Source organism: Physeter macrocephalus, chromosome 13, assembly GCF_002837175.3.
Source record: "Physeter macrocephalus isolate SW-GA chromosome 13, ASM283717v5, whole genome shotgun sequence".
In the NCBI taxonomy this organism is placed as follows: domain Eukaryota; kingdom Metazoa; phylum Chordata; class Mammalia; order Artiodactyla; family Physeteridae; genus Physeter; species Physeter macrocephalus.
This window is the reverse complement of record NC_041226.1, coordinates 50,325,783-50,349,697: the sequence shown is the minus strand read 5'-3', so window position 1 is coordinate 50,349,697 and position 23,915 is coordinate 50,325,783. Positions and strand designations below refer to the sequence as shown.

The window sequence follows — 23,915 nt, the reverse complement described above, 5'->3', positions numbered from 1 at the left end:
CCGCTGAGCCTGCGCGTCCGGAGCCTGTGCTCCGCAACGGGAGAGGCCACAACAGTGAGAGGCCCGCGTACCACAAAAAAAAAAAAAAAAAAAAGCGTGTTCTTCCTATGTTTTCCTCTAAGAGTTTTATGGTGTCCGGTTTTATTACATTTAGGTCTCTAATCCATTTTGAGTTTATTTTTGTGTATGGTGTTAGGGAGTGTTCTAATTTCATTCTTTTACATGTAGCTGTCCCGTTTTCCCAGCACCACTTATTGAAGAGACTGTCTTTTCTCCATTATATATCCTTGCCTCCTTTGTCATAGATTAGTTGACCATAGGTGCGTGGGTTTATCTCTGGGCTTTCTATCCTGTTCCACTGATTTATATTTCTGTTTTTGTGCCACTACCATATTGTCATGATTACTGTAGCTTTGTAGTATAGTCTGAAGTCAGGGAGTCGGATTCCTCCAGCTCTTTTTTTTCCCTCAAGATTGCTTTGGCTCATAGATTGTGTCTTTGGTGTTGTATCTAAAAAGGCATCACCATACCCAGGTCATCTCGGTTTTCTAGATTTTGAGTTAATTTTTGTAAAGCGTTTAATGTCTGTGTCTAGATTAATTTTTTTTGGCATGTGGATGTCCAGTCGTTCCAGAACCATTTGTTGAAGAGACTATCTTTGCTCCATTATATTGTCTTTACTCCTCTCTCAAAGATCAGTTGACTATATTTATGTGAGACTCTTTCTGGTTCTTTATTATGTTTCATGAATCTATTTGTCTGTTGTTTTGCCAATACCACACTGTCTTGATTATCATAGCTTTATAGTAAATCTTGAAATCAGATAGCATCAGTCCTTCAACTTTGTTCTTCTCCTTTAATATTGTGTTGGCTATTCTGAGTTGCTTGCCTCTCCATATCAACCTAGAGTAAGTTTGTCAATATCTGTAAAACAACTTGCTGGGATTTGACTGTGATTGCATTGAATTTATAGATCAAGTTGACATCTGGACAATATCAAGTCTTCCTACTCATGAACATGGAATATCTCTCCATTTATTTAGCTTTACTTTGATCATGTTCATCAGAGTCTTGTAGATTTCATGTAGATCTTATACATATTTTGTTAGATTTTTTACCTAAATATTCATGTTTGGGGTGCTAATGTAAATAGTATTGTGTTTTTAATTTCAAAATCCACTTGTTCATTGCTGGCATATAGGAAAGCAATTGACTTTTGTATATTAACCCTGTATCATGCAACCTTACTATAAACACTTATTAGTTCCAGGATGTGTTCCAGGTGATGATGTGTCAAAAAGACACATGCACCCCAATGTTCACTGCAGTACTGTTTACAGTAGCCAGGTCATGGAAGCAACCTAAATGCCCATTGACAGAGAAATGGATAAAGAAGATGTGGTACATATATACAATGGAATATTACTCAGCCATAAAAAGGAACGAAATTGGGTCATTTGCAGAGATGTGGATGGACCTAGAGACTGTTTTTTTGGTACATTTTTATTTCCTTTATTTTTATTTCAGATTTTCTACAGACAATCATGTCATCTCAGAAAAGACAGTTTTATTTCTTCCTTTCCAATCTGTATACCTTTAGTTTCCTTTTCTTGCCTATTAGCAAGGACTTCTAGTATGATGTTGTAAAGGAATGTTGAGAGAATATATCCTTGCCATGTACTGGATCTCAGTGGGAAAGCTTTGAGTTTCTCACCATTAAGTATGATGCTAGCTGTAGATTTTTTTCTAGATTGTTGAAGAAAAAATTCCCCTCTATTCCTGGTTTATTGAGAGTTTTTCCATGAATGGGTAATGGATTTTGTCAAATGCTTTTTCTGCTTCTATTGATATGATCATGTGATTTTTTTTTTTTTTTTAGTCTGTTGATGTGATAGATTACATTAATAGATTTTTGAATTTTGAACCACCTTTACATACTTGGGATAGATCCTACTTGGTCCTGGTATATAATTCTTTTTATACTTTTCTGGATTTGGTATGCTAGCATTTTGTTAAGGATTTTTGCATCCATATTCATGAGAGATATTGGTCTGTAGTTTTCTTATACTGTCTTTGTCTGGTTTTGAAATTAAGGTAATGCTGGCCTCATAGAATGAATTAGGAAGTATTTTCTCTGCTTCTATCTTCTGAAAGAGATTATGGAGGATTGGTATCATTTTGTTCTTTTTTTTTTTTTTTTTTGTGGTATGCAGGCCTCTCACTGTCGTGGCCTCTCCCGTTGAGGAGCACAGGCTCCGGACACGCAGGCTCAGCGGCCATGGCTCACGGGCCCAGCCGCACCGCGGCATGTGGGATCTTCCCGGACCGGGGCATGAACCCGTGTCCCCTGCATCGGCAGGCGGATTCTCAACCACTGCGCCACCAGGGAAGCCCTATCATTTTGTTCTTAAATATTTGACAGAATTCACCAGTGTATCCATCTGAGCCTGGTGTTTTCTGTTTTAGAAGATTATTAACTATTGATTCGATTTAGACCTATTCAGATCATTTATTTATTCTTGTATGCATTTTGGCAGATTGTAACATTCAAGGAAATGGTCCATTTCATCTAGGATATCGAATTTCTGGTCATGGAGTGGTTCATAGTATTCTTTTATTATGCTTTTAATTTCCATGGGATTTGTAGCGATGTCCCCTCTTTCGTTTCTAATATTAGTGATTTGTGTCCTCTCTTCTTAGTTAGCCTGGCTAGAGGTTTACTGATTTTGAATTGTATATTTTTAAAAATGTGAGCATTAAGCAAATAATAGGACTGATTTGATGAATACAAAGCATTCTGCTGAATAAACAGGTAGTAGGTTGATCTCACATTGAAAGTGCTTTGTGGCTGGGTAGAGGGATATTGCTGCATTTGAAAGTGGGTCTCATAGTGCCAACATAAGTAAATAAATAACAGCTTTTCAGGATTGTTTCTTAGATGCCCCTATTCCGTGTTTCTATGGTTAGAAAGTAAAAGATTAACTTTCTTGATTACACGTTTGTAAGAAGTTTGATTTTCTTGCATTGGTGACTCTGCTTACTTCACCTTTTTTGGTCATATCTGTATAAATATCCATATCCAAAAAAAGAAATATATAATTTTTTTTCACAAGTGACACAAATACTCTATAATCAAACTGTGTTATTCTTATTTTGGTAAGGTACAGAACACTTTTTTTCCCTACCACACGCGAACTTTTTCCAAAACTCATTTCTTATACATCTGTTACTTACAAGGTTAGCTCCCAATCTCATCCTAGGCAGAAAAAACTGTTTACCTGCATTGTTTCATGTCAGGGTGCAAAAACCTCTCTTCTAATTTCTGGTTGATTCCTGAGTTTCATCTAAGATACTTCAGTTCTCAAGTTAAAACTTAGGTTAAAATGCAATGTCTCCATGAAGGAGTTGTAGAAGTCACATTTCCACATCATCTGAACACAGAAAATGAAGCTTGAGGATTCTAAAGATACAATCACCTCACAATTTTGCCTACAGTCAGCCTTGAATTAAATGTTTACTGATCAATACTCATTTGATCTTCTTCCCCATCCTTACCTCAGCTGATGATTATGCTTTCTGTTTTACTGAGAAATTAAAGCAGTCAGAGGACAAATTCTCCAAACTCCCACCACTATGTCTTCCTGCATTTGCACCTTTTGAGACGAACTGTCCATGCCCTGGGTCAGTTCAAAGTCTTCCACTGTCCCCTCTTGCCTACTTAAAGATGTTGCTAGCAGTGCTACTCTCTTTCTCTACAGCATCAATTTCCTTTCAGTGTTGGAAATTCTCTATTGGAAGCTGTCATTTCTCCCATCTATAAGAGAACCCTCTTTTGACTCACTTGTACCTCTAGCTACAGCCCTAAAAGATTGTCTGTACCTAATGTTTTGGATTTTGTTCCTAAAATTTTCTTTTGAACCTACTCCAATAAGGCTTTTGCCCTAAGTGCCACCAAAACTTTTCTTGTCAAAGTCACCTATGATCTCATAGGTGAGATGTGCTTACCCCCTCCTTCTTGGAAACCTTTCTTTCTTGGCTTCTGGATACCGTTCTTTTCTGGTTTTACCTGTGTCTCTTGATGTATTTTCCTTTGCTCATATCTCTCCATCTCCTAAACTATAGGCATTGTGCGCCTCAGGGCTTGGTTCCTGGACATATTTCTCTCTCTGCCTAGATCACCATGTCTCTCTCCCTCTTGCTCTGTCTCTCTGTGTCATCTGTGCTCACTTTTTGGATGGACTCCTCTAATTGCATGGCTTTACATGCTCTTTATATGCTAATATCTTCCAGTTTTTCTTTCTCAGCTCTGTCCTCACCCCTGAGCTCCAGGTACTCAACTGCCTACTGACATCACCCATTGGATGTCTGTAAGCTTCTCAAAACTAACAATCCAAAGCTAAGCTCCTACTCTCTTAAGCCATCCCCATCCCTCACTCTAGTTCCTCTGGCCAAAACCCATAAAGTTCATCCATGCCTCCTCTCCTTCTTTTAAATCCACGTTAGATCCATCCACAAATCATGTTGACTGTGCCTTTAAGATTATATTCAGAAGCCTTCTCCTTCTTACCCCGTCCCTTGTTGTTCTCCTGTGAACCACCGTTGGCTCATCCTGGGTGCAGTAGGCTTCTGCCCCCTTATCCTTGCCATCTGTTCTCCATACAGCAGGCAAAGGGATTCTTTAAACATGTAACTCAGCACTCTGCAATGGCTATCTGTCTCACCAAGAGTAAAAGCCAGAGTCCTTTCAAGGTCCTGCATGATTTAGATGCCCCTGTTCCCCACAGTGGCCTCTTCAGTAATCTTCTGCTGCCTCACTTGCATCCAGCCACATGGACTCCTCACTGTTCCCTGAACATGCCAGGCGAATTTCTGCTTCATGGCCTTCGTACTTGGTGTGCTATCTGCCTGGAATGTTCCTCCCTCAGATATCTGTATGGCTCACCTTCTTGCTGACTTCAGGTTTTTACTCAAATATTTTATAGAGACACCTTTCTCTAAAATTGCAACTGTTCTGCCACCCCCTCCAAATTTTCTGTCCCCCCTTCTGGGCATTATTTTTCTCATTGGCAGTTTTTACTATCTCAAATCCTTTATGTTTTACTTATTCATTCTATACCCCCTACTACAATTTAACTTTCACAAAGGCAATGTTTCTTTATTTAGCAGTAGCTTCTCACTTCCTTCATCTCTTTACACAGTACAAGTCAGACTTACATTTTAGATTTAATTAAACATTGTTGAATGGTTTCACTGTCCTAGCACTGTGTCAGGCACATTTGCACTTTTAGTTTAATTTTCCCAGGTTACCTTTGACATAAACACTGTGATTCCCATTTTGCAGATGAAAAACCAGGATATGGTGTCTTTTCTACAGATAATCATAGATACTGGAATGGGGCTTTAAACTCTAGACCTCTAACTGCATGCTATGTACTTTTCTAATATGCCACGCTGTGGACTAATCCACTTTTAAAAAAAATTAATTAATTTATTTATTATTTTTGGCTGCATTGGGTCTTCGTTGCTGCGTGCAGGCTTTCTCTAGTTGCAGAGAGCGGGGGCTACTCTTTGCTGCGGTGCGTGGGCTTCTCCTTGTTGCCGAGTACGGGCTCTAGGCACACAGGCTTCAGTAGTTGTGGCGCACGGGCTCAGTAGTTGTGGCCCACGGGCTTAGTTGCTCCGCAGCATGTGGGACCTTCCTGGACCAGGGATCCGCACGGGCTTCATAGTTGTGGCTCGCGGGCTCTAGAGCACAGGCTCAGTAGTTGTGGCGCACGGGCTTAGTTGCTCCATGGCATGTGGGATCTTACCGGGACAGAGCTTGAACCCGTGTCCTCTGCATTGGCAGGCGGATTCTTAACCACTGCACCACCAGGGAAGTCCCGACTAGTCCACTTTTAAAAGAATGAGTTTGCTTTTGAAAGGGGAATTTAAAAGGACTGTCCTTGTCTGTCCTTTGCCATCTAACTTCTCACCTACCCCATCTTCTGTCTTATTTCCCTGTAGCACTAAACTCAGCCACTACTGAGGACGTTCCATTCTCTTAATCAATCAAAATTATGAGTCCCCGGATTTCCTGTGAGTTACCCTCGTTTATTTTACATATGATCACTTTTTCAAATTTTGAACAGTCATAAAGGCACAAGTCATATTTTTCGGAGAAGGAATTCAAAGATATGAGCAGTGAGACAGAATAGGACGGGAGAACTTGGTAGGAAGTTCAAGCAATGTCTCTCTCTGATGCTTGAACTAACTCAGAGGCCACCAGGAAACAACAGAGAAGCGCTGAGCCAAAAATGAGTTTGGAGCAAAGGGGCTGAGAATATCTAAGAACCAAAGCCTAATCTGAGAGGAAGCTGTCTTGGCTGAAGCCCAAGACTCAAACCCAAGCAACTTGTATGACTACAGTGTAAGTAGTAGAGATATTCTTGCTTTCTTTGGCGCCAAAGAGTCTCGTTACTTGTAATCTCATTATTCTTTCATGGTTTAACTTTTTTTTATCTTTTATAAATTTATTTATTTTATTTATTTATTTTTGGCTGCGTTGGGTCTTGTTGCTGCATGCAGGCTTTCTCTAGTTGCAGTGAGCGGGGGCTACTCTTCGTTGTGATGTGCGAGCTTCTCCTTGCGGTGGCTTCTCTTGTTGCAGAGCATGCGCTCTAGGCGCATGGGCTTCAGTAGTTGTGGCTCGCGGGCTCAGTAGTTGTGGCTCACGGGCTCTAGAGCGCAGGCTCAGTAACTGTGGCGCACGGGCTTAGTTGCTCCGCAGCACGTGGGATCTTCCCCGACCAGGGCTCTAACCCGTGTCCCCTGCATTGGCAGGTGGATTCTTAACCACTGTGCTACCAGGGAAGCCCCATGGTTAAACTTTTAATGTAAACCGTTTGTTTCCCCATCTGTAAAAGAAGATAGTGGGGACAGGTGATTCCATAAGAGTGCCTCTAGGGCTTCCCTGGTGGTGCAGTGGTTGAGAGTCCGCCTGCCGATGCAGGGGACGCGGGTTCGTGCCCCGGTTCGGGAGGCTCCCACATGCCGCGGAGTCTTAAGAGGCTTATTTTCATATTCATATTTGTATCCATTTTAAAATGTTTGCTCAAGTTCATCTGTTTATCAATGAACTCTATGAGGAAAGAAGACATTGTATTATAGATTAATTTTCCCCTACCTTCATAATTAATAAGCCTTGGACATGTGATTATTTAAACAGCATAAGAAAGACAGTGGTACTCAAATTTAAAACGCTTCTTTTTAAAGAAAACTAGAGAGTCTGTTCTTTAGCCCTGAACAATCAGTGTGTTTCCTGATTGCAGAGTCAGGAAATACTTTACTTTTGAAGCAATAACGGTTATTCCCGGGAAGTTTTATAATTGGCTGCATAGTGATAACATCAACTTGAACAAATACAGCAAAATTACTGCTGGCTTATCTAGAATGAAAGAGAACTTCTTAAGTGCGACGGAGAGCTAATACTAAGGATTACATCAGTTTGGCATATTCACTGCTCTTGGAGAACGACTCCAATTTTCAGCTTGCTTCCTGACCAGAGGTATCTTTCCTTTGTGCTTTTTCAGTATCCAGACTTTTTTTTCCCTTGGGTTTGCTTAGGATTTTAAACATCAGTGTGTGGTAGTTGTAGAATTTATTTCCTTGTGAAGTCAGGTGAAGTGTAATTTTTACAATACCATTGGATTTCTTGGAATGTGATAACTAATTATGATAATTAATTAATGAGAAACAACAGCCTGACATCCAGGAATCTAGTGGCAATTTTTCTTTTCTCTAGAGTGAGGAATTGCTTTAATGTCTGAATTTTGATACTTGAACTTATATTCTTTTAGTGAGATCACTGAAGGTGTAAGGACAGAATACTAGCTAAAGGTGGCCCTGTGCTTTTTCTAAATATCATGAGGCATGTGAAAAAAGCCCCACTTATTTTATTGCTTGTTGAAATTGGTTATTGTGTGTCAATGGAAATGAATAATGTCGACGGCTTACAATATTTCTGGCTTAATGATAGAGATGATTTTCCATCTTCTTTTAATGTACATTATTTTGTTCCTATATTGACATTGATGCTAAAATAAACCCATAGAAATTTGGATTTAGGTGAGTTTTTTTTTTTTTTTTTTTAAGGTGAGATCTTGTTGAGTATCTTTCTCGTCCCCTACTTTACTGGCAAGAAAACTCTAGAAAGCAGAATGACACAAATTCCTGGCAGATCAGGGGAGAGAGTATAAATCTCTTAATTCCTGGGTGGAGGGATTATTAACTCCCTTTTCATTATTGTTATTTTGTGTTAAAATTATATGCTGCCATACAATAAAAACTTTGCCTTGAATTGGCATTGAATTTTCATCAGACTCTGTGAGATGTAGGCAGATTCTGAGCAGTGGCATTATTTGTAGCCAGAGTACTAATAACTGGAGTACGAACCTAGAGCGTGTAGCTTGAGGTGTCTCTTAGCATCTGAAGACATTCTTGCAACACACATTCACTTCCTAGTTGGGGTGAGCACGGAGCAGAGTGGAAAGCCTCAGATCTCTATTCTGGGGAGTGCCAGATCTCTCTTGTGTTATCAACAGGAATTTACTAACCCCGTCTCAATCCTGGAGAGCTTTCATCAGAGTTCTAGGTGGTTGTTCACTATTTGTATATTTTTGTTTGCTGACAACTGTCACTCAGTTTTTTCTGAGCACAGAATTCTCTCCCAGTGGTCATATGGAAGAACTCTAGTAAGACACAAAATCACCACAACTCAGTCTTTCACTTAGGAGATTATAGCATTAACGGTAAAGAGAAAAAAAGACGTTGAAAGATGTGATACATGCAAGGAGTCAAATTCATTCCAAAACACATCTAAATCAAAATCTAAATATATGTCAGTTAACACTGTCCTATAGGAGAATAGTGTTTTCCCAAAATGTCTTGTGTATGTGCAAGTACTGGATAGAGATTTTGTGTTTCTCTTGTGTTGCTTCTGATTGATCTCAAATAAATGTCTCAACAGAAAGTTTTCATGGTTCTCTGATAACTCATTTTCCCACTGTGGATATTCTACTGTCCTTTCTTTATCAGTGTGTCCCTTCTGGTATGCTCTGAGTGTGTAGGCAGGGGCTGTATAATGTTAACTTACATGTGTGTCTTCCACTTATAAGCAAAAACAGAGCTGAATGTTGTTAGATCAGTTTCACAGGCCAGCCTCTTTGCAGGTCATTGAAAGCTGCATTTAGTCATGACCTGAGAGAAGATATTAAAGGCAACTAGAATCTATGTTTTATGGTGCAGTTAACAATTCAAATTATTGGAAGATTAAATTACCTACTCAGTTTAGTCAAGATGATAAGCTTTGCTTCTATGAACTGGGTCATTAACTGAATTATATTTAGGTATTGAGCTTCTACCTGTGGTCACACGGAAATGTCCTGTGAGACTATAGGAATTCAGCCACTAATCAGTTCTTCACATAACAGCTCTCAATGAGAAAAAGTACAAACTTATAATATAGAGGAATTGATACAACTAAGGTCAAACTGACTTTATTTTCAGTCTTGATAGAATTAACTCTAATAGTCATTAAAATATTTGTGACAAGATCAAAATTCTGCAGGTTCAAAAAAATCCTACAGATAATAATATTTCTTATTCTGCACTCCGTAGAGACACTTTGGAAATTTAGGTGCGCTAGGGTTGTAAAATCAGATGAAAAGTATTTAATGAAATATGGTTAGTGAGGGAGGAGGGAGCCATCTTGTTTTAGGGTTTTGCCTAACCCACTAGAATCATTGTACTTTTTTCAGGGTTGAATGTCTAGGTCAGTCTCCATAGCTTTGGCCCTTGTCAGACACTAAGGCAAAAACAAAACGACAGAGGGCTAAGGTTGTTGATCATGTGTTAGTACAAAGCATCTGACTTCCCTGGAGATATGTCAAATGTTCAGGGTGAGTCATTGAAACTATAGCATTTGGACTTTATTCTTTCATAGGAAATACTCTACTAGCAAGCTGAAAGTCTTGTGATTTTTAAACTGTGAATGTTCTGGCAGCATATCCCAAAGAATTATGTGAAAGAGAAGAAATTCTGGTTTTAGAATTGGTGCTAGAATATTTGAAGAAATACCTTGTATGTCTGAATGTGAAGCAACCCTGCGTATAAGATGATCTCTCTTTTCCAAAGGTAGAAATTACCAAAAAAAGTTTTTTCCCCCCAGTCCACATATTGAGGTTCTACTTTGTACCAGGACTTACTCTAGGCTTTGGGGATACAAGGAAAAAATGCAGGAAAAGAGACAGAAATCACCACCCTCCTAGGGCTTACATTCTAGCAAATCAATTACACAGAATGTTAAAAGAGGTAAGTGCTATAGAGAGTAATAAAATGGGGGAAAATTCCAGGGGAATGCTGGCTGTGTTAGAGTGTGTGTGTGTGTGTGTGTGTGTGTGTGTGTGTGTGTATGTGTGTTTGGGTTTAGGGGATGGATGCTGCCTCAAGGTGACATTAGAGCATGGATTTAAACGAGATGAGGAGTGAGCCGTCCAGTTAACTGGGTGGGGGGGACTTGGAGTTCAGAGACCTTGAGGGAGGAGTCTGCCTGGCATGTTCAAAGAGCAGCCAGGAAGTGAGTGGGGCTGGAACAGAGTGAGTGAGAGAGGCTTGCTGGGAGGAGTAAGGTCAGAGGAAACGAGGTGAGAATGAAAAGACGAAATCCAGGTTGACTGTCTAAAGGTCACATGGAGGATGTGTAGCCACAGTGCACATTTAATCTGTATGTATGTCAAATGCAGAGGGTGAGGGCCCTGTAGGACATTGTAGGGATTTTGTCTTTTACTCTTAATGAAATGGGGAGCTTGGAGGATTTGCAGGTGGGCAACACGACAAGTTTAAAAAGGATCCTTTCTACTTTTGAGAGTAGATTGAAGGGGGCGAGGGACACCAGTTAAAAGATTATTGCAGAAAACCAGATGAGAGATAATGAGTTGTATTCCATTTTGTGTGAATGTACCACCTTTTGTTCATCCTTTCACTTTTTTCTTCAGTTTTATTGAGGTATAACCGACATATAGCATTGTATTTAGTTCAAGGAGTGCAACTTAATGATTTGATACATGTATATATTGCAAAATGATTACTGTAAGTTTAGTTAACATCAGTCACCTCACATGGTTATAGATTTTTTTTTCTTGTGAGAACTTTTAAGATCTACTCTCTTAGCAAGTTTCAAATATACAATATAGTATTATTAACTCTAGTCACCATGCTGTACATTACATCCCCAGAACTTATTTATCTTATAACTGGAAGTTTGTACCTTTTGACTACCTTCACCCATTTCTCCCTCCCCTGCCTCTGGCAATCACCAATCTGTTCTCTTTATCTAGGAGGTGTTTTCTTTTTTTTTTTTTTTTTTTCCCGGGCCTCTCACTGCCGTGGCTCCTCCCGTTGCGGAGCGCAGGCTCCGTACGCACAGGTTCAGCGGCCATGGCTCACGGGCCCAGCCGCTCCGCGGCATGTGGGATCCTCCCGGACCGGGGCACGAACCCGTGTCCCCTGCATCGGCAGGCGGATTCTCAACCACTGCGCCACCAGGGAAGCCCTCTTTTTTTTTTTTTTTTTTTTTTTTTTTTTTAAGATTCCACAGATAAGTGAGATCATACAGGATTTACCTTTCTCAGTCTGACTTATTTCAGTTAGCATAATGCCCTCAAGGTCCATCCATGTTGTCGTAAATGGCAGGATTTCCTTTTTTATGGCTAAATAATATTTATCACAGTTTCTTTATCCATTCATCCTTTGACGGACACTTAGGTTGACTTAGATTGTTTCCATGTCTTGACTATTGTGAATAATGCTGTGATGAACATGAGGGTGTTCTTTTCAAGAGAGTGATTTTGTTTCTTTTGAATATATACCCAGAAGTGGAATTGCTGGATGATATGGTAGTTCTATTTTTAATATTTTAGCAACCTCCATACTGTTTTCCATAGTGACTGCACCAATTTACATTCCTACCAACAACGCACAAGGGTTTCCTTTTTCCCACATCCTCCCCCGGTACTTGTTATATCTTGTCTTTTTTTTTTTTTTTTTTTTTTTTTTTTTTTGCGGTACGCGGGCCTCCCACTGTTGTGGCCTCCCCCGTTGCGGAGCACAGGCTCCGGACGCGCAGGCTCAGCGGCCATGGCTCACGGGCCCAGCCGCTCCGCGGCATGTGGGATCCTCCCGGACCGGGGCATGAACCCGTGTCCCCCGCATCAGCAGGCGGATTCCCAACCACTGCGCCACCAGGGAAGCCCATATATCTTGTCTTTTTGATGATAATCATCCTATCAAGTGTAAGGTGATATTTTATTGTGGTTTTGCTTTACATTTCCCTGACAGCATTCACTTGTTGATGAATATCTGGGTTGTTTCCAGCTTTGGGCTATTGTGACTAAGGCATCTATGAATATTTGTGTACAAGCCTTTTTGTGGACATACGTTTTCAGGGCTTTCACCTAAATCTCTAGGAGTGGAATGACTGGGTTGGGAGATCTATGTTTAATTCCCAAGCAGCTGCCAAACTCCTGAGGTAGCTGTGCCGTTTTACATTTCTGCACGCAGTGTATGAGAGTTCCTGTTGCTCCACATCCTCGTGGGCACTCGGACTTTTAAATTAATTAATTTGGGGCCGCATTGGGTCTTTGTTGCTTCGCGCGGGCTTTCTCTAGTTGCGGCAAGCGGGGGCTACTCTTCGTTGCGGTGCGCGGGCTTCTCACTGCGGTGGTTTCTCTTGTTGCGGAGCACGGGCTGTAGGCGCGCTGGCTTCCGTAGTCGTGGCTCGCAGACTCAGTAGTTGTGGCGCACGGGCTTAGTTGCTCCGCGGCATGTGGGGTCTTCCCGGACCGGGGCTCGAACCCGTGTCCCCTGCGTTGGCAGGCGGATTCTTAACCGCTGCGCCACCAGGGAAGCCCCACTTGGACTTTTTGATGTTAGCCATTCTAATAGATATGAAATAGTATCTTCCTGTGATCTATATTTGCATTTTCCCTGACGGCTAATGCTGGTGAGGGGTGTCTGGATTTTAACCTCTTCAGCCAGAAAGTTAATTTTAGCCTCATTGTTGAAGCTTTGGTTCCTTTCAGCTGAGGCTCATAATAATTTAATTAAATAATTTATCTCAGTCGTGGTTGTACCTTAGCATGTTACACTTTATTTTTTATATTTAAATTTAATTTTTAACCTTTTGATCCCTTATAATACGTTTTAAAAGTACTCAAAGGTTATGTTATGATGATTTATTAAAGGTTGCAGTGGCCTGTATAGTCTCATGGCTTTGTTTTTAGGAAACGAATACATTTAAAAGGGGAAAGTATAAAAGTGATATAAAATTCCAATCTTATCCTTAAATCACTATGTCCGATAGTGTAATTTAAGTTTATGCTTTATCTTACGTAGGATCTATTACTTTCTTTATTTTATCATTTAGGATGAGCGTGCATTCTGTGATAATAACAGGTCTAGGTAAACATATACGATCTCTAAATATTCGACTAAAGTGAGGATTTTTGAATTCTTTTCCAGGTTCCCGATGTTATCAGCAGCATAAGGCAGTTATCGAAAGCTGCCATGAAAGAGGAGGCCAAACCCAGCAAAGACAACGAGGACGCCTTTTACAACTCACAGAAGTTCGAGGTCTTGTACTGTGGCAAGGTGACCGTGACCCACAAGAAGGCCCCGTCCAGCCTCATCGACGACTGCATCGAGAAGTTCAGCCTGCACGAGCGGCAGCGCCTGCGGGTCCAGGGCGAGCCGCGCGCCGCGGATGCCGGCGAGGACCCGGCGGTGTCGGAGGCCCAGGCGCCCGCTTCCCCCGCCGACGTTCTGTCCGAGGAAGGGGATGGCGTCACCGACCCCCACCCCGTCTTTCCCGCGGCGCCCAGCCAGCCTGGGCCGTCCAGCTCTCGAGTCTGCTTCCCTGAGCGGATTTTGGAAGATTCTGGCTTTGATGAACAGCAGGAGTTCCGGTCTCGGTGCAGCAGCGTCACCGGTGTCCTGCAAAGGAAAGTTCACGAGAACAGCCAGAAACCGCAGCCGCGGAGGAGGCATGCCAGCGCGCCCAGCCACGTCCAGCCCTCGGATTCGGAGAAGAACAGAACGATGCTGTTTCAGGTGCTGCCCTGGCCGCGTGCTCTCGGGGTGTTTCCCCATTCTTTGCTAGACGGAAGCAGCCGGGCGGCCAGCTCTTCCCTGGTCCTCTCTCTGCAAGCATCCACCCTTTCTGTCATATCCCTTGGGAAGCAGATAAGGCAGGTGGACAAAGAGAGCAAACAAAGGAAAGTAGTGAAGGGGTTAGAGGCAGACGGGGAATGTAAGAAAAAAGGGAGCAGGGAAGGGAGAGGAAGAGAGAAGCACTTGCAGAACGTCACGGAAAGTTGTTGGGGAAATAAGAATAGATTGTTCTTAGCATCACCAGCATTTGCCTTAGGTTGATTCTAAAATAAATGTTTTTTTTTTTTGTGGTATGCGGGCCTCTCACCGTTGTGGCCTCTCCTGTTGCGGAGCACAGGCTCCGGACGCGCAGGCTCAGCGGCCATGGTTCACCGGCCCAGCCGCTCCGCGGCATGTGCGTTCTTACCGGACCGGGGCACACGAACCCGTGTCCCCTGCATCGGCAGGCGGACTCCCAGCCACCTCGCCGCCAGGGAAGCCCATGAGTCCATTTTTGAAACTAGTATTCATACAGTCCTTATAAATGAGGGAGATTGCTAGTTAATACTTTTTAGTGACTGGCATGTGGGATCCTCCCGGACCGGGGCACGAACCCGTGTCCCCTGCATCGGCAGGCGGACTCTCAACCACTGCGCCACCAGGGAAGCCCAAATGTTGTTTTTTTAAATGACTGCAGAAAGTCAATCTTATGAAGGGTTTGGAGATGTGAATCTGGGAGCGTGCGAATCTTCATGAAGGAGAAAGAATTTTCTAGAGAGAAAAAAAAAGAAAAGTCCAGAGACTCATAGGTGTATTTTCAGATGAGAATACACCAATTTACTCTGTCATACAAAAGAGACGGTTAAAGAAACATCATAAGCCTGATAATTTATTAGACCAGTTATTAAAATGATTTGGTGCAAGCTATATCATAGGTGTAAAAGATGATTCTTAATTCTAAAAAGTAGTTTTTGAAGTTGTACAGGATATAGAAAATGTCCAGTTCCACTTAAAAGAACTTAATTCTTAACAATGCCCTGTAGAGATTCTTTAATTACTCCTCAGCTTTGAAGATTAATTTGAGTTTTCCTCAGATTTGAGTTTTCTTGAAAAAAGGAGTGACTGCCCTTTTATCCAATTGCAAAGAGTCCCTGAGAAGGAAGTTGCACAGTGTACCTTGGAAAACAATCCCAGTGTGTAATATTTGCTTTATCAGAGGTTCATGGTGGTTTTGTTCTGTTTTGTCCTTGATAACTCTAGGCATGTAATTAAAGTGTCTGTAGTCTTTCATGTGGTGATATGTTAACTGAGTTTCCTCTCTTGTTTGGGCTACTGGATTTGTTCTTTTTCTTAGCTAGCCAGAGTCCATGTTGTTAATTTTTTCTAAATGGTTGTTTATTTAAAATTTTTTAAAATGTATCTGCCCAATTGCAAGTATATCTGTTGATCATTTGTGAGAAAGTATGATTATAAATTATAATTAAATAATTAGTATTTTTAGAAAACATAAAGTGTGGAAAGGTTGCATTTTTTTGAAAAGAATAATTTCTAATTTGGAAAAAAAATGGTTTCTTGTAAATTAAGACCGACTGAATTTTCATGATTTCTAGATGAAAGGAAGAAATGTTTTCAGACAGCTGATAATTGGCGTTGTAGATTTGGTTGGATTGGATGTTGACACACATGTGAATATGTATGTCTGGGATAGAGCATTTGAATCTGTGTTATTAGTCAAATATTTAACTGTAAAGTAATATGTTAGGTTCTTGATAAGTTGAAATTAATTGGAATATTTTTATTTTTAAGGTTGGACGGTTTGAGATTAACCTTATCAGTCCAGACACTAAATCACTTGTACTTGAGAAGAATTTTAAAGATATCTCTTCTTGTTCCCAGGTATGTATTGGAGTAGATTATAGTATTTGAAGAAACCAATTAAAGCTTGTTTCTAAATTAACAAAATAACTGGGCTTAAACCCCTTCAGATTTTATTCTTAAAAGCATTTCTTATTTTTTTTTTTTTGCGGTACGCGGGCCTCTCACTGTTGCGGCCTCGCCCGTTGTGGAGCACAGGCTCCGGACGCGCAGGCTCAGCGGCCATGGCTCAGGGGCCCAGCCGCTCCACGGCATGTGGGATCCAGGGCACAAACCCGTGTCCCCTGCATCGGCAGGCGGACTCTCAACCACTGCACCACCAGGGAAGCCCCTTAAAAGCATTTCTTAAGGAGATTTGTCTTAAACTAAGAGTGTTCATGTGTTTGGGTCCCTGCCAATAAGAAAATCCTGTCCAGGTTCCTCATTATCATAATCTTGTCCTCACTTTCGTCAACCCTGTCTCCTCATATTGTCACTTCATCAAAGGGATGGAAGGAAGTTTTGCAGTGGTGAGTTCTTTAGAAAATATCTTCACAGTTAGTGTTCCTCAGAATCTTGAGCAGTAGGTCTTGTGGGCATCACTGATTCATGTTTCCTCTTTATACTGGTAGGTAAAAAAAAGAACTAGTACTTTCAAGTTTATAAATGTAAATGCTAAAGTTTGAAAAGAAGGTTTTGGTATATATCTTTGTCCTTTTACTTATTTTTGATTCTCATATTAAGTATTGGAAAGTTTTAAAAATAATCTATACAACTATGTGTGTTCAAGGTCATATTAGGCATAAAGTAGTGTCCTAGGTACCATAGTAATAATTTAGAATATCTGTATAATTGTTAGAGCTACCTAAATATACGGCAAACCTAGAAAGAACTTCCGAAGATGTTGGAGTAGAGGGAGTACTTAAAGCTGAATATGGGAAAGTTAAAAATGCAAGGATGCCTCAGAGGAGGTCCCTGGAATAGAGAAGCAGTAACTTCTTTCCTAGCAATGTACCTTAGGTATACCTTCAGGGGCCTGGATCTTGCCAAGGCCCTTTCCTATATTTTAATGTTGAAAAATAGACTGACTTTTTCTTGTTTTTAAGTTTTAATTTGGGAGTTAGCATTGCCATAGGTATGATATCCTGACATTCTTCCCTTTGAAAATGATAAGCTTTTGTACATCTTGTTAATTACTCTCCTCAGCCTCAGCTAATGTGGTTTCACTTCTAGTATTTTGTTTTAATATTTGTTCTGTTATATGGAGACATAAAATTATGTTGTGAACATAAAAATTTTCTACTCTAGTAGTTTAGAGAGGCAGCATCTGACTAGAGGAAGAATATATTGCAAATTTCTAAATTCCTACTTAAAGGACAAAAACTGTGGTAGAAAGATTATTCACTTTAACTAAAAAAAGTATTTATTAAGCATTCTTGTAATTACATGTTTCCTGGGGGTCGCCGCGTGATCATAAGCTCTGTGAGGGCAGGTGTCTTATTCTGTAGGTCAAGGGTCCCCAACCCCCGGGCCGAGGCCTGTTAGAAACCGGGCCGCACAGCAGGAGGCGAGCGGCGGGCGAGGGAGTGAAGTTTCATCTGCCGCTAACCATCGCTCCCCATCACTTCCCATCGCTTGCATTACCGCCTGAACCATATTTGCCCCCTCCACCCCCGTCCATGGAAAAATTACCTTCCATGAAACTGGTCCCTGGTGCCTAAAAGGTTGGGGACCGCTGCTCTAGGGCATCAGAGAATAAGATGTGTTAAGACAGAGTGTGACGCTTAGGTGTTCAATAAATGTTGAATGAATGCTTCTACACGTTGGGCCTTAGTGTTGGGCCAAGTGTTGGGGAGAGAGTGGTGTACAAACCAGTGTACTTCCTGTTCCCCAAAGTAAGAGGAGCCATCTGAAAAGGCCGTGCCTCTCCCCCCTCGCCCCTCTGCCAGCCTCCCAGAAAGAAAACTAGCAATGCTCGTTGAACATCTAAAGGAAAAAAAAAGAAAGAAAGAAAAAAAAAAAAACAGCCAAACCAAATATATAAATCTGGCAGTTCAAAGAAGATTTTTGCTTTTCCTTTTTTTTAAGGCAAGCTTTGTATTCTAAGAATTCAGAAGAAGAATCAAACAAAAATATGAGGAAAATTTGTGCAAAGGCCTTTGATCAGAATAATTGTCAGGTTACCTTTCTGCTTCTTACTGAGTGGCCCAGCCCCTGTTATTTCTTTCCACAGAATTGTACTGATAGAGCGTGGCCGCCTTTGGGAACAGGAGTGCTTTTTAACACATGCACACCTACAAATGTTTCTTTCTTCAAAATTGGTAGGGCTGTGTCCCTGGCAAGCATGAGGAATAAGGGAATGGTTTTCTTTACTGGAAACGTTACCACTGCCCGAAAACTTGCTGAGCTAATGAGGTCCTGTGCATTTTTCCCATTTAGTACCAAGCTAGTAAAAGATATTCTTTAATCACGAATGAGTTGTATCAGGTGGAATTTACTTTCGCCTCATGGATTGTAACCTCACCCCTCCTTATTGACTTTTTTACTTTTTATCCGAGTTGATTTCCTTTTTCCATAGCCATTGGGTAGGTTGAGCTTATTATTACAAGAATAGTGGTTACTGTTTATCAAACCTGCCAGGCACTAAGATATTTCTTAGTTCTAAATCTGAAAAATTTCTTAGAATAGGTGCCATTACTATTATTTTATGATGAGAAATGGAACCTCAGAGATACTTTTTAGCAACGCAGCACAGTATCTCATAATTAGTAGATTGGTTGAACCAAGATTGAAGCACAAACCTGTCTGATTCCAAAGTCTGTTTTCCTTTCTCGGGGATTCAGGTGATTGCAGGACGACTTCAAATTTTTTGTCTTCTTGACTTTTCAAAGTACTGTGCTTTCTGTTAAAATAACAAGGTGCTGTCTACTAATTGGTGTGTATGTATTCAGGGCGATCGAAATTCTCAGATGATTCAGAATTTTTTATTAAGTGTAGCTGAGGTTATTTAGCCTGTGTTCAGGAAGTACAGATTTGTGAATTTGGACAGTTGACATCTGCAATAATTTCTTTAATGTATTCATCTTCTAACAGTGTGGCTCCTTGAATGTCTATCAATGGACAAACATTCTAGTATTTTTAATGCATACTTTAGGGAATGGCATGCCATTTAATTAGAGCATTGTCAGTTTTAATGATTCTTAGCCTCATATAAACAAGAACAGGGTTTATAATGAATCATCAGACTGCCCGTTCAAAGATGACCAATAAATTGAAAACTCCATTTCTTGCAAACACTGAGTAGCGGTTTTTATTACAAGAGACAGTGGGTCATGCCATCATATTTTTCCTCTTGTGGCCCTGAGTCACAGAGTGTTTGCCAGAAACAAAAAAAATCTGAGCTGGTCTCACCCTTTATTTTATTTTATTTTATTTTATTTTTTTTTGTGGTACGCGGGCCTCTCACCGCTGTGGCCTCTCCCGTTGCGGAGCACAGGCTCCGGACGCGCAGGCTCAGCGGCCATGGCTCACGGGCCCAGCCGCTCCGCGGCATGTGGGATCCTCCCGGACCGGGGCACGAACCCGTGTCCCCTGCATGGGCAGGCGGACTCTCAACCACTGCTCCACCAGGGAAGCCCCTCACCCTTTATTTTATGTATCAAAAGACCACCGAATAAGTTTGCTCTGGCATTATGTCCCCTATCACAGTGCTGTGAAGGAGAAATTCATGGCAGTGTGAAAGCACAGAACTATTTCTATAGTGTTGGTGAAAAGGATATAATCCCATAAACACTGCCCTTCTTCCTTCTCTAGGGTATAAAGCATGTTGATCACTTTGGCTTTATCTGTCGGGAGGTGCCGGAGCCCGGGCTGAGCCAGTATATCTGTTACGTGTTCCAGTGTGCCAGCGAATCTCTGGTAAGTGGGGTGACTGCTGTCCACGGGCTCCTGCCCGCACCTCCGGCTGATGGGAGACTCGTCTCTGATGAACCCAAGCCTCACAAGAACGGCCATCCGTCGAAAAAGAAAAGTGCATCTAGAAATAGGTTTCTGCCCTTCGAAACAGCACCACAACAGAAAAACAAAAACAACTTGTCCTGGTAATTTTTAAGCCTAGGTGATTTTCTTGCGTTTAACAAATCAGGAAATGTTACCAGGAGTATTTTTAAAAGGTAGGAAAAGCCTAATAATATAGGAGAAGAGCTGTTACTCTTTCCATTGCTCATGTAAGAAGGTTGGGAAGACCTCTTTTCTCTTTTTTTGGTACGCGGGCCTCTCACTGCTGTGGCCTCTCCCGTTGCGGAGCACAGGCTCCGGACGCGCAGGCTCAGCGGCCACGGCTCACGGGCCCAGCCGCTCCGCGGCATGTGGGATCCTCCCGGACCGGGGCACGAACCCGTGTCCCCTGCATCGGCAGGCGGACCCTCAACCACTGCGCCACCAGGGAAGCCCCGGGAAGACCTCTTATTCTCTCAACTGCTATAACATCTCAGAGTAGATAGTGCTTATTTCATCAGGGTAGAGAACGATTTTGTTTTTTCCTTTTCATTTCATCAGCCCCTGTCTTCATTTTTAAATACTTTCTTTATGGTCGCATTTTAGCCTTCAATTTCTTTCTTTGGAATTTGGAAGTCAATTTTACTTTGCAGCACTCCTATCCCTCCCCCCGACCCTTAAACGGGAGCAGTTAGAGTTTAAGGAGAAATATGTAAGGCAAAGTTGGAAATAGATCTGAGTGACTAAAAATATGTTGATGTTTTCCCCTAAAATGTTTTACGTATTCTTCCACTTGTGTTCTCTCTCCCAACCACTTTAACACAAACCTTTAGCTATACACATTACCATTCTTTGAAGCAGAGCATTTCCTCAGACATAAAATCCTCCCACAATGATCTTCCCCCGGGAAACACACACCACTTAGACATATGCAGGGTTAGCCGGGCAGCATTCTCCTCATTTTCTGGAGGCATGTTGCCTTCCTTCCTGCTAACTCTTGCCTTCCACATTCCCAGTGTGGACACCAAGTTGAGGAATAATGAAGAAATAATGAAGAAATGGGAATGAACTGGTACAAAGACACTTTCTGACTAGGGAATGTGGCACTCTATCACTAAGTTTCTTACTCTAGAGAGATCCATCTGAGTTTTGTTCTCACTCTAGATAGTTAGCCATACCAGTGAAAAAGCCACATGTTGCTATCCAGGTGACCACTGTATTATAGGTTCAGTTCAGGGCTCGGGATAGAAGTTTGAGAGTTGTTATGTAAAGAATAGTTGAAGGCGTGGGGCTGGATGAGCACTCAGGGGGAAGGAAAAGAGAGAAGGCCAAAGAGAGCCAAGGACACAACCCTGGAAAATGCCAACCAAGTAAGAGTTGGGTAGAAAATGAGAATGTCAGGTAATCTTGCCCCTCTCCTCACCCATCCCCTGCCCAGCTCTCCCCTCCTCCTTCCCTCCCCTGTCCCTCCTCCTGTCTAAGGCTGATTCTCCCACCACGTTGCAGATCCTTGCTCTCCGACCTTTGCAAAGCCTGTTGTATATCCCGTATTTTATTGTTTTGGCAGTTCCATTTACGCAACTTTCCAATTTAGAAACCATAATGCATTCTCCTGCGCCATCGAGATCCACTTGTTCACCAAATCCTATAAACTCAAAGGTAGAAATGTCCCTTATGTCCATCTGTCTTCCTTTTCCTCTCTGTCTGGAATTAAGTCTGGGCGTTCATCTCCTTTACTAAGACTATTGCATTAGTGTCCTAACTAGTCTCCCTGCCACTGGTTTAATCTGTCATCTATCCACTTACTACCTTATGCTATATATATATTTTTTCTCACAAAATTCTCTCACTAGGGGGCCAGTTTATGCCTCCTTATTAATGGGCAAAATCTAGATTGTCTAGTGTGGCAGAAGGGCCTTCCTCATTCTTCCCCAGAGCTCACCAGAAAGCTTGCCCTTTCATGACTGTGTCCTCACACGTGCTATTCCGCGTCCTCAACTGTCTCTAGGCCAGACTGCAGAAGCTGCTGTGATGACTGGTGTGATGTTGCTTTTATTTGGCTTGCTACTGAAGCAGCAGATGGTTCGTGCACAGGACGCATGAGATGAAGGAAATACAGGAGAGGCGGGGCTCACAGAACTGCCTCTGAAGTTCTGAGGTCACTGTTGGCTGCATGGAGTGAGGGGTCTGCCAGTCAGGGGAGGCCAGAGCCAGGACTTGCTGCTTTCATACGGTCAGGTGGGGAATTTGATCGTGCCAGCCTCAAGGGTCCGCCTGGCTGCTATACAAAGAGATTGTGTATGTCTCTATATGTTTTCGTATTCTCTTTCCGGCTGCTTCATTGGATGGGAAGCAGGCCTGGCTTTGCTTTGCTGTGACTTTAATCCCCTTCCCCTTCTTTGCTACTGTGTATTTTTTAGGATCCTGTTAAAAGATCACCTCCTAGGGAAGCCTTTTCTAACACCCTTTCTCAGGAATTGAGTCCTTTGGTTGTTTTGTTTTCAGTGCTGTCAGCACATCTTATTCATAGATCTCCAACAGTCCCTGCAAATTCCTTATCTTATTTATTTGTTCACATAACTTTCTACTCCACTGGATTGTGAATCCTGCAAGGTTAGGACCGTCCTTATTGTTGTTGTATCCACCAGTAGTTTCTAGGATAGCAGGGCTTGCTTGTTAAGTGTATTTTGAGTGATGGAGTGTGTTACTCAGAGCTTCAGGCATTTTCTAGGTGCTGGTTAATCTCTGATTACTGGATAACCGACACTAAGAGGAAAACTGTAGAACCTTCTGATTTCCAATCGCTTTTAAAAGTTTTGTTTTGTTTGTATTTTTTAATATTTTCCTTTTACCCTCATGCGTGTAGAATGAGTTTTCGAAACGGAGTCAGAGTAGAAAGTCTGGGAACACACTGCATTTTTCCACCTTAAGAAGCTCTGTGACTAAGGCAACAGACTAGAGTGGCTGAGAATGTCTTCATATTACATTGAAGCTGCCTGAGAATCTTATTTTGGCATCATTATTCTTAAGAATGGGCCTATGCTGGAATCTTTGAAATCCTGTTTACTCTACTTTTATCTGTAAGCACCTTAAATGAATGGTGAGGCATCAGAACTGCAAGATAGAGGAAAAATTAAATGTACATTTCCTGTATAAAGGAGGGTGGCTCAAGCAGCTGTCGTTAGAGTAAAACGAACAGTCAAATATTACAGGTCTAAGCAGTATTATGATTGATGTAGCTTGGCTGTTGTGAAAGACAAAATATTGCAAAACCACACATGCTGATTTATCTTCTCTGAGTGCAAAGAATATACAACTAGCATTTTCTGTTGTTTCTTTGTAGCAATTGCTATGAATTGATAAACAGTATAGAATAGAGTTCTGATGGGCCCTGGAGGGTTACACTGCAAGTTTAGATGCTCTGTGCTTCTCCCTCCCTCCCTCCCTCCCTTTGTCCCTCCCTCCCTTCCTTCCTTCCCTCTTTTGTAAAATATCTCAAGGCAAGTGGTTTAAACTTGTTAAACCAACCCTTGAGGTTTCTGGAACATATCATTTCTGCTTTCTCCAAAAGTGGTTTAAAAGGTGTGAAGAAAAATAGAAGTGACTACTATTCATAGACAAAGTGGAACTCCACAGATCCACAGATGCACACGACAGTATCCAGGGAAAGTATAACCAACAAAACCCCCAAAAACCCAGGGTACCGAGACCCAGGATTTGTATGGGGTTAAGAGTGTAGAGTTTTCCAGAGAATTAGACGACGTAATCTTTTTTTTTTTTTAACATCTTTATTGGAGTATAATTGCTTTACAATGGTGTGTTAGTTTCTGCTGTATAACAAAGTGAATCAGCTATACATATACATATATCCCCATATCTCC

General features: G+C 41.6%; 1 protein-coding gene across 18 annotated transcripts in view; it reads left to right on the top strand.

Moving 5' to 3' along the window:
- TBC1D4 (TBC1 domain family member 4) overlaps window positions 1-23,915 on the top strand; it is a 640,377-nt gene that overhangs the window by 152,447 nt on the left and 464,015 nt on the right. For 14 of the 18 annotated variants that reach the window (XR_008619072.1, XR_008619073.1, XR_003682569.2 and 11 more), the window contains 3 exons: window positions 13,558-14,145; window positions 15,991-16,080; window positions 19,852-19,956. Coding sequence is in view for 15 of the 18 variants with exons in the window: in XM_024123171.3 (XP_023978939.2) it covers window positions 13,558-14,145; window positions 15,991-16,080; window positions 19,852-19,956 (783 nt within the window). In the remaining 3 variants the exon portion in view is untranslated. Of the gene's footprint in view, window positions 1-5,896; window positions 6,079-6,366; window positions 6,410-7,523; window positions 7,547-13,557; window positions 14,146-15,990; window positions 16,081-19,851; window positions 19,957-23,915 lie in introns of those variants that run through there. The other 4 variants (XM_028497459.2, XM_028497461.2, XM_028497460.2 and 1 more) reach the window with 4 other exon arrangements.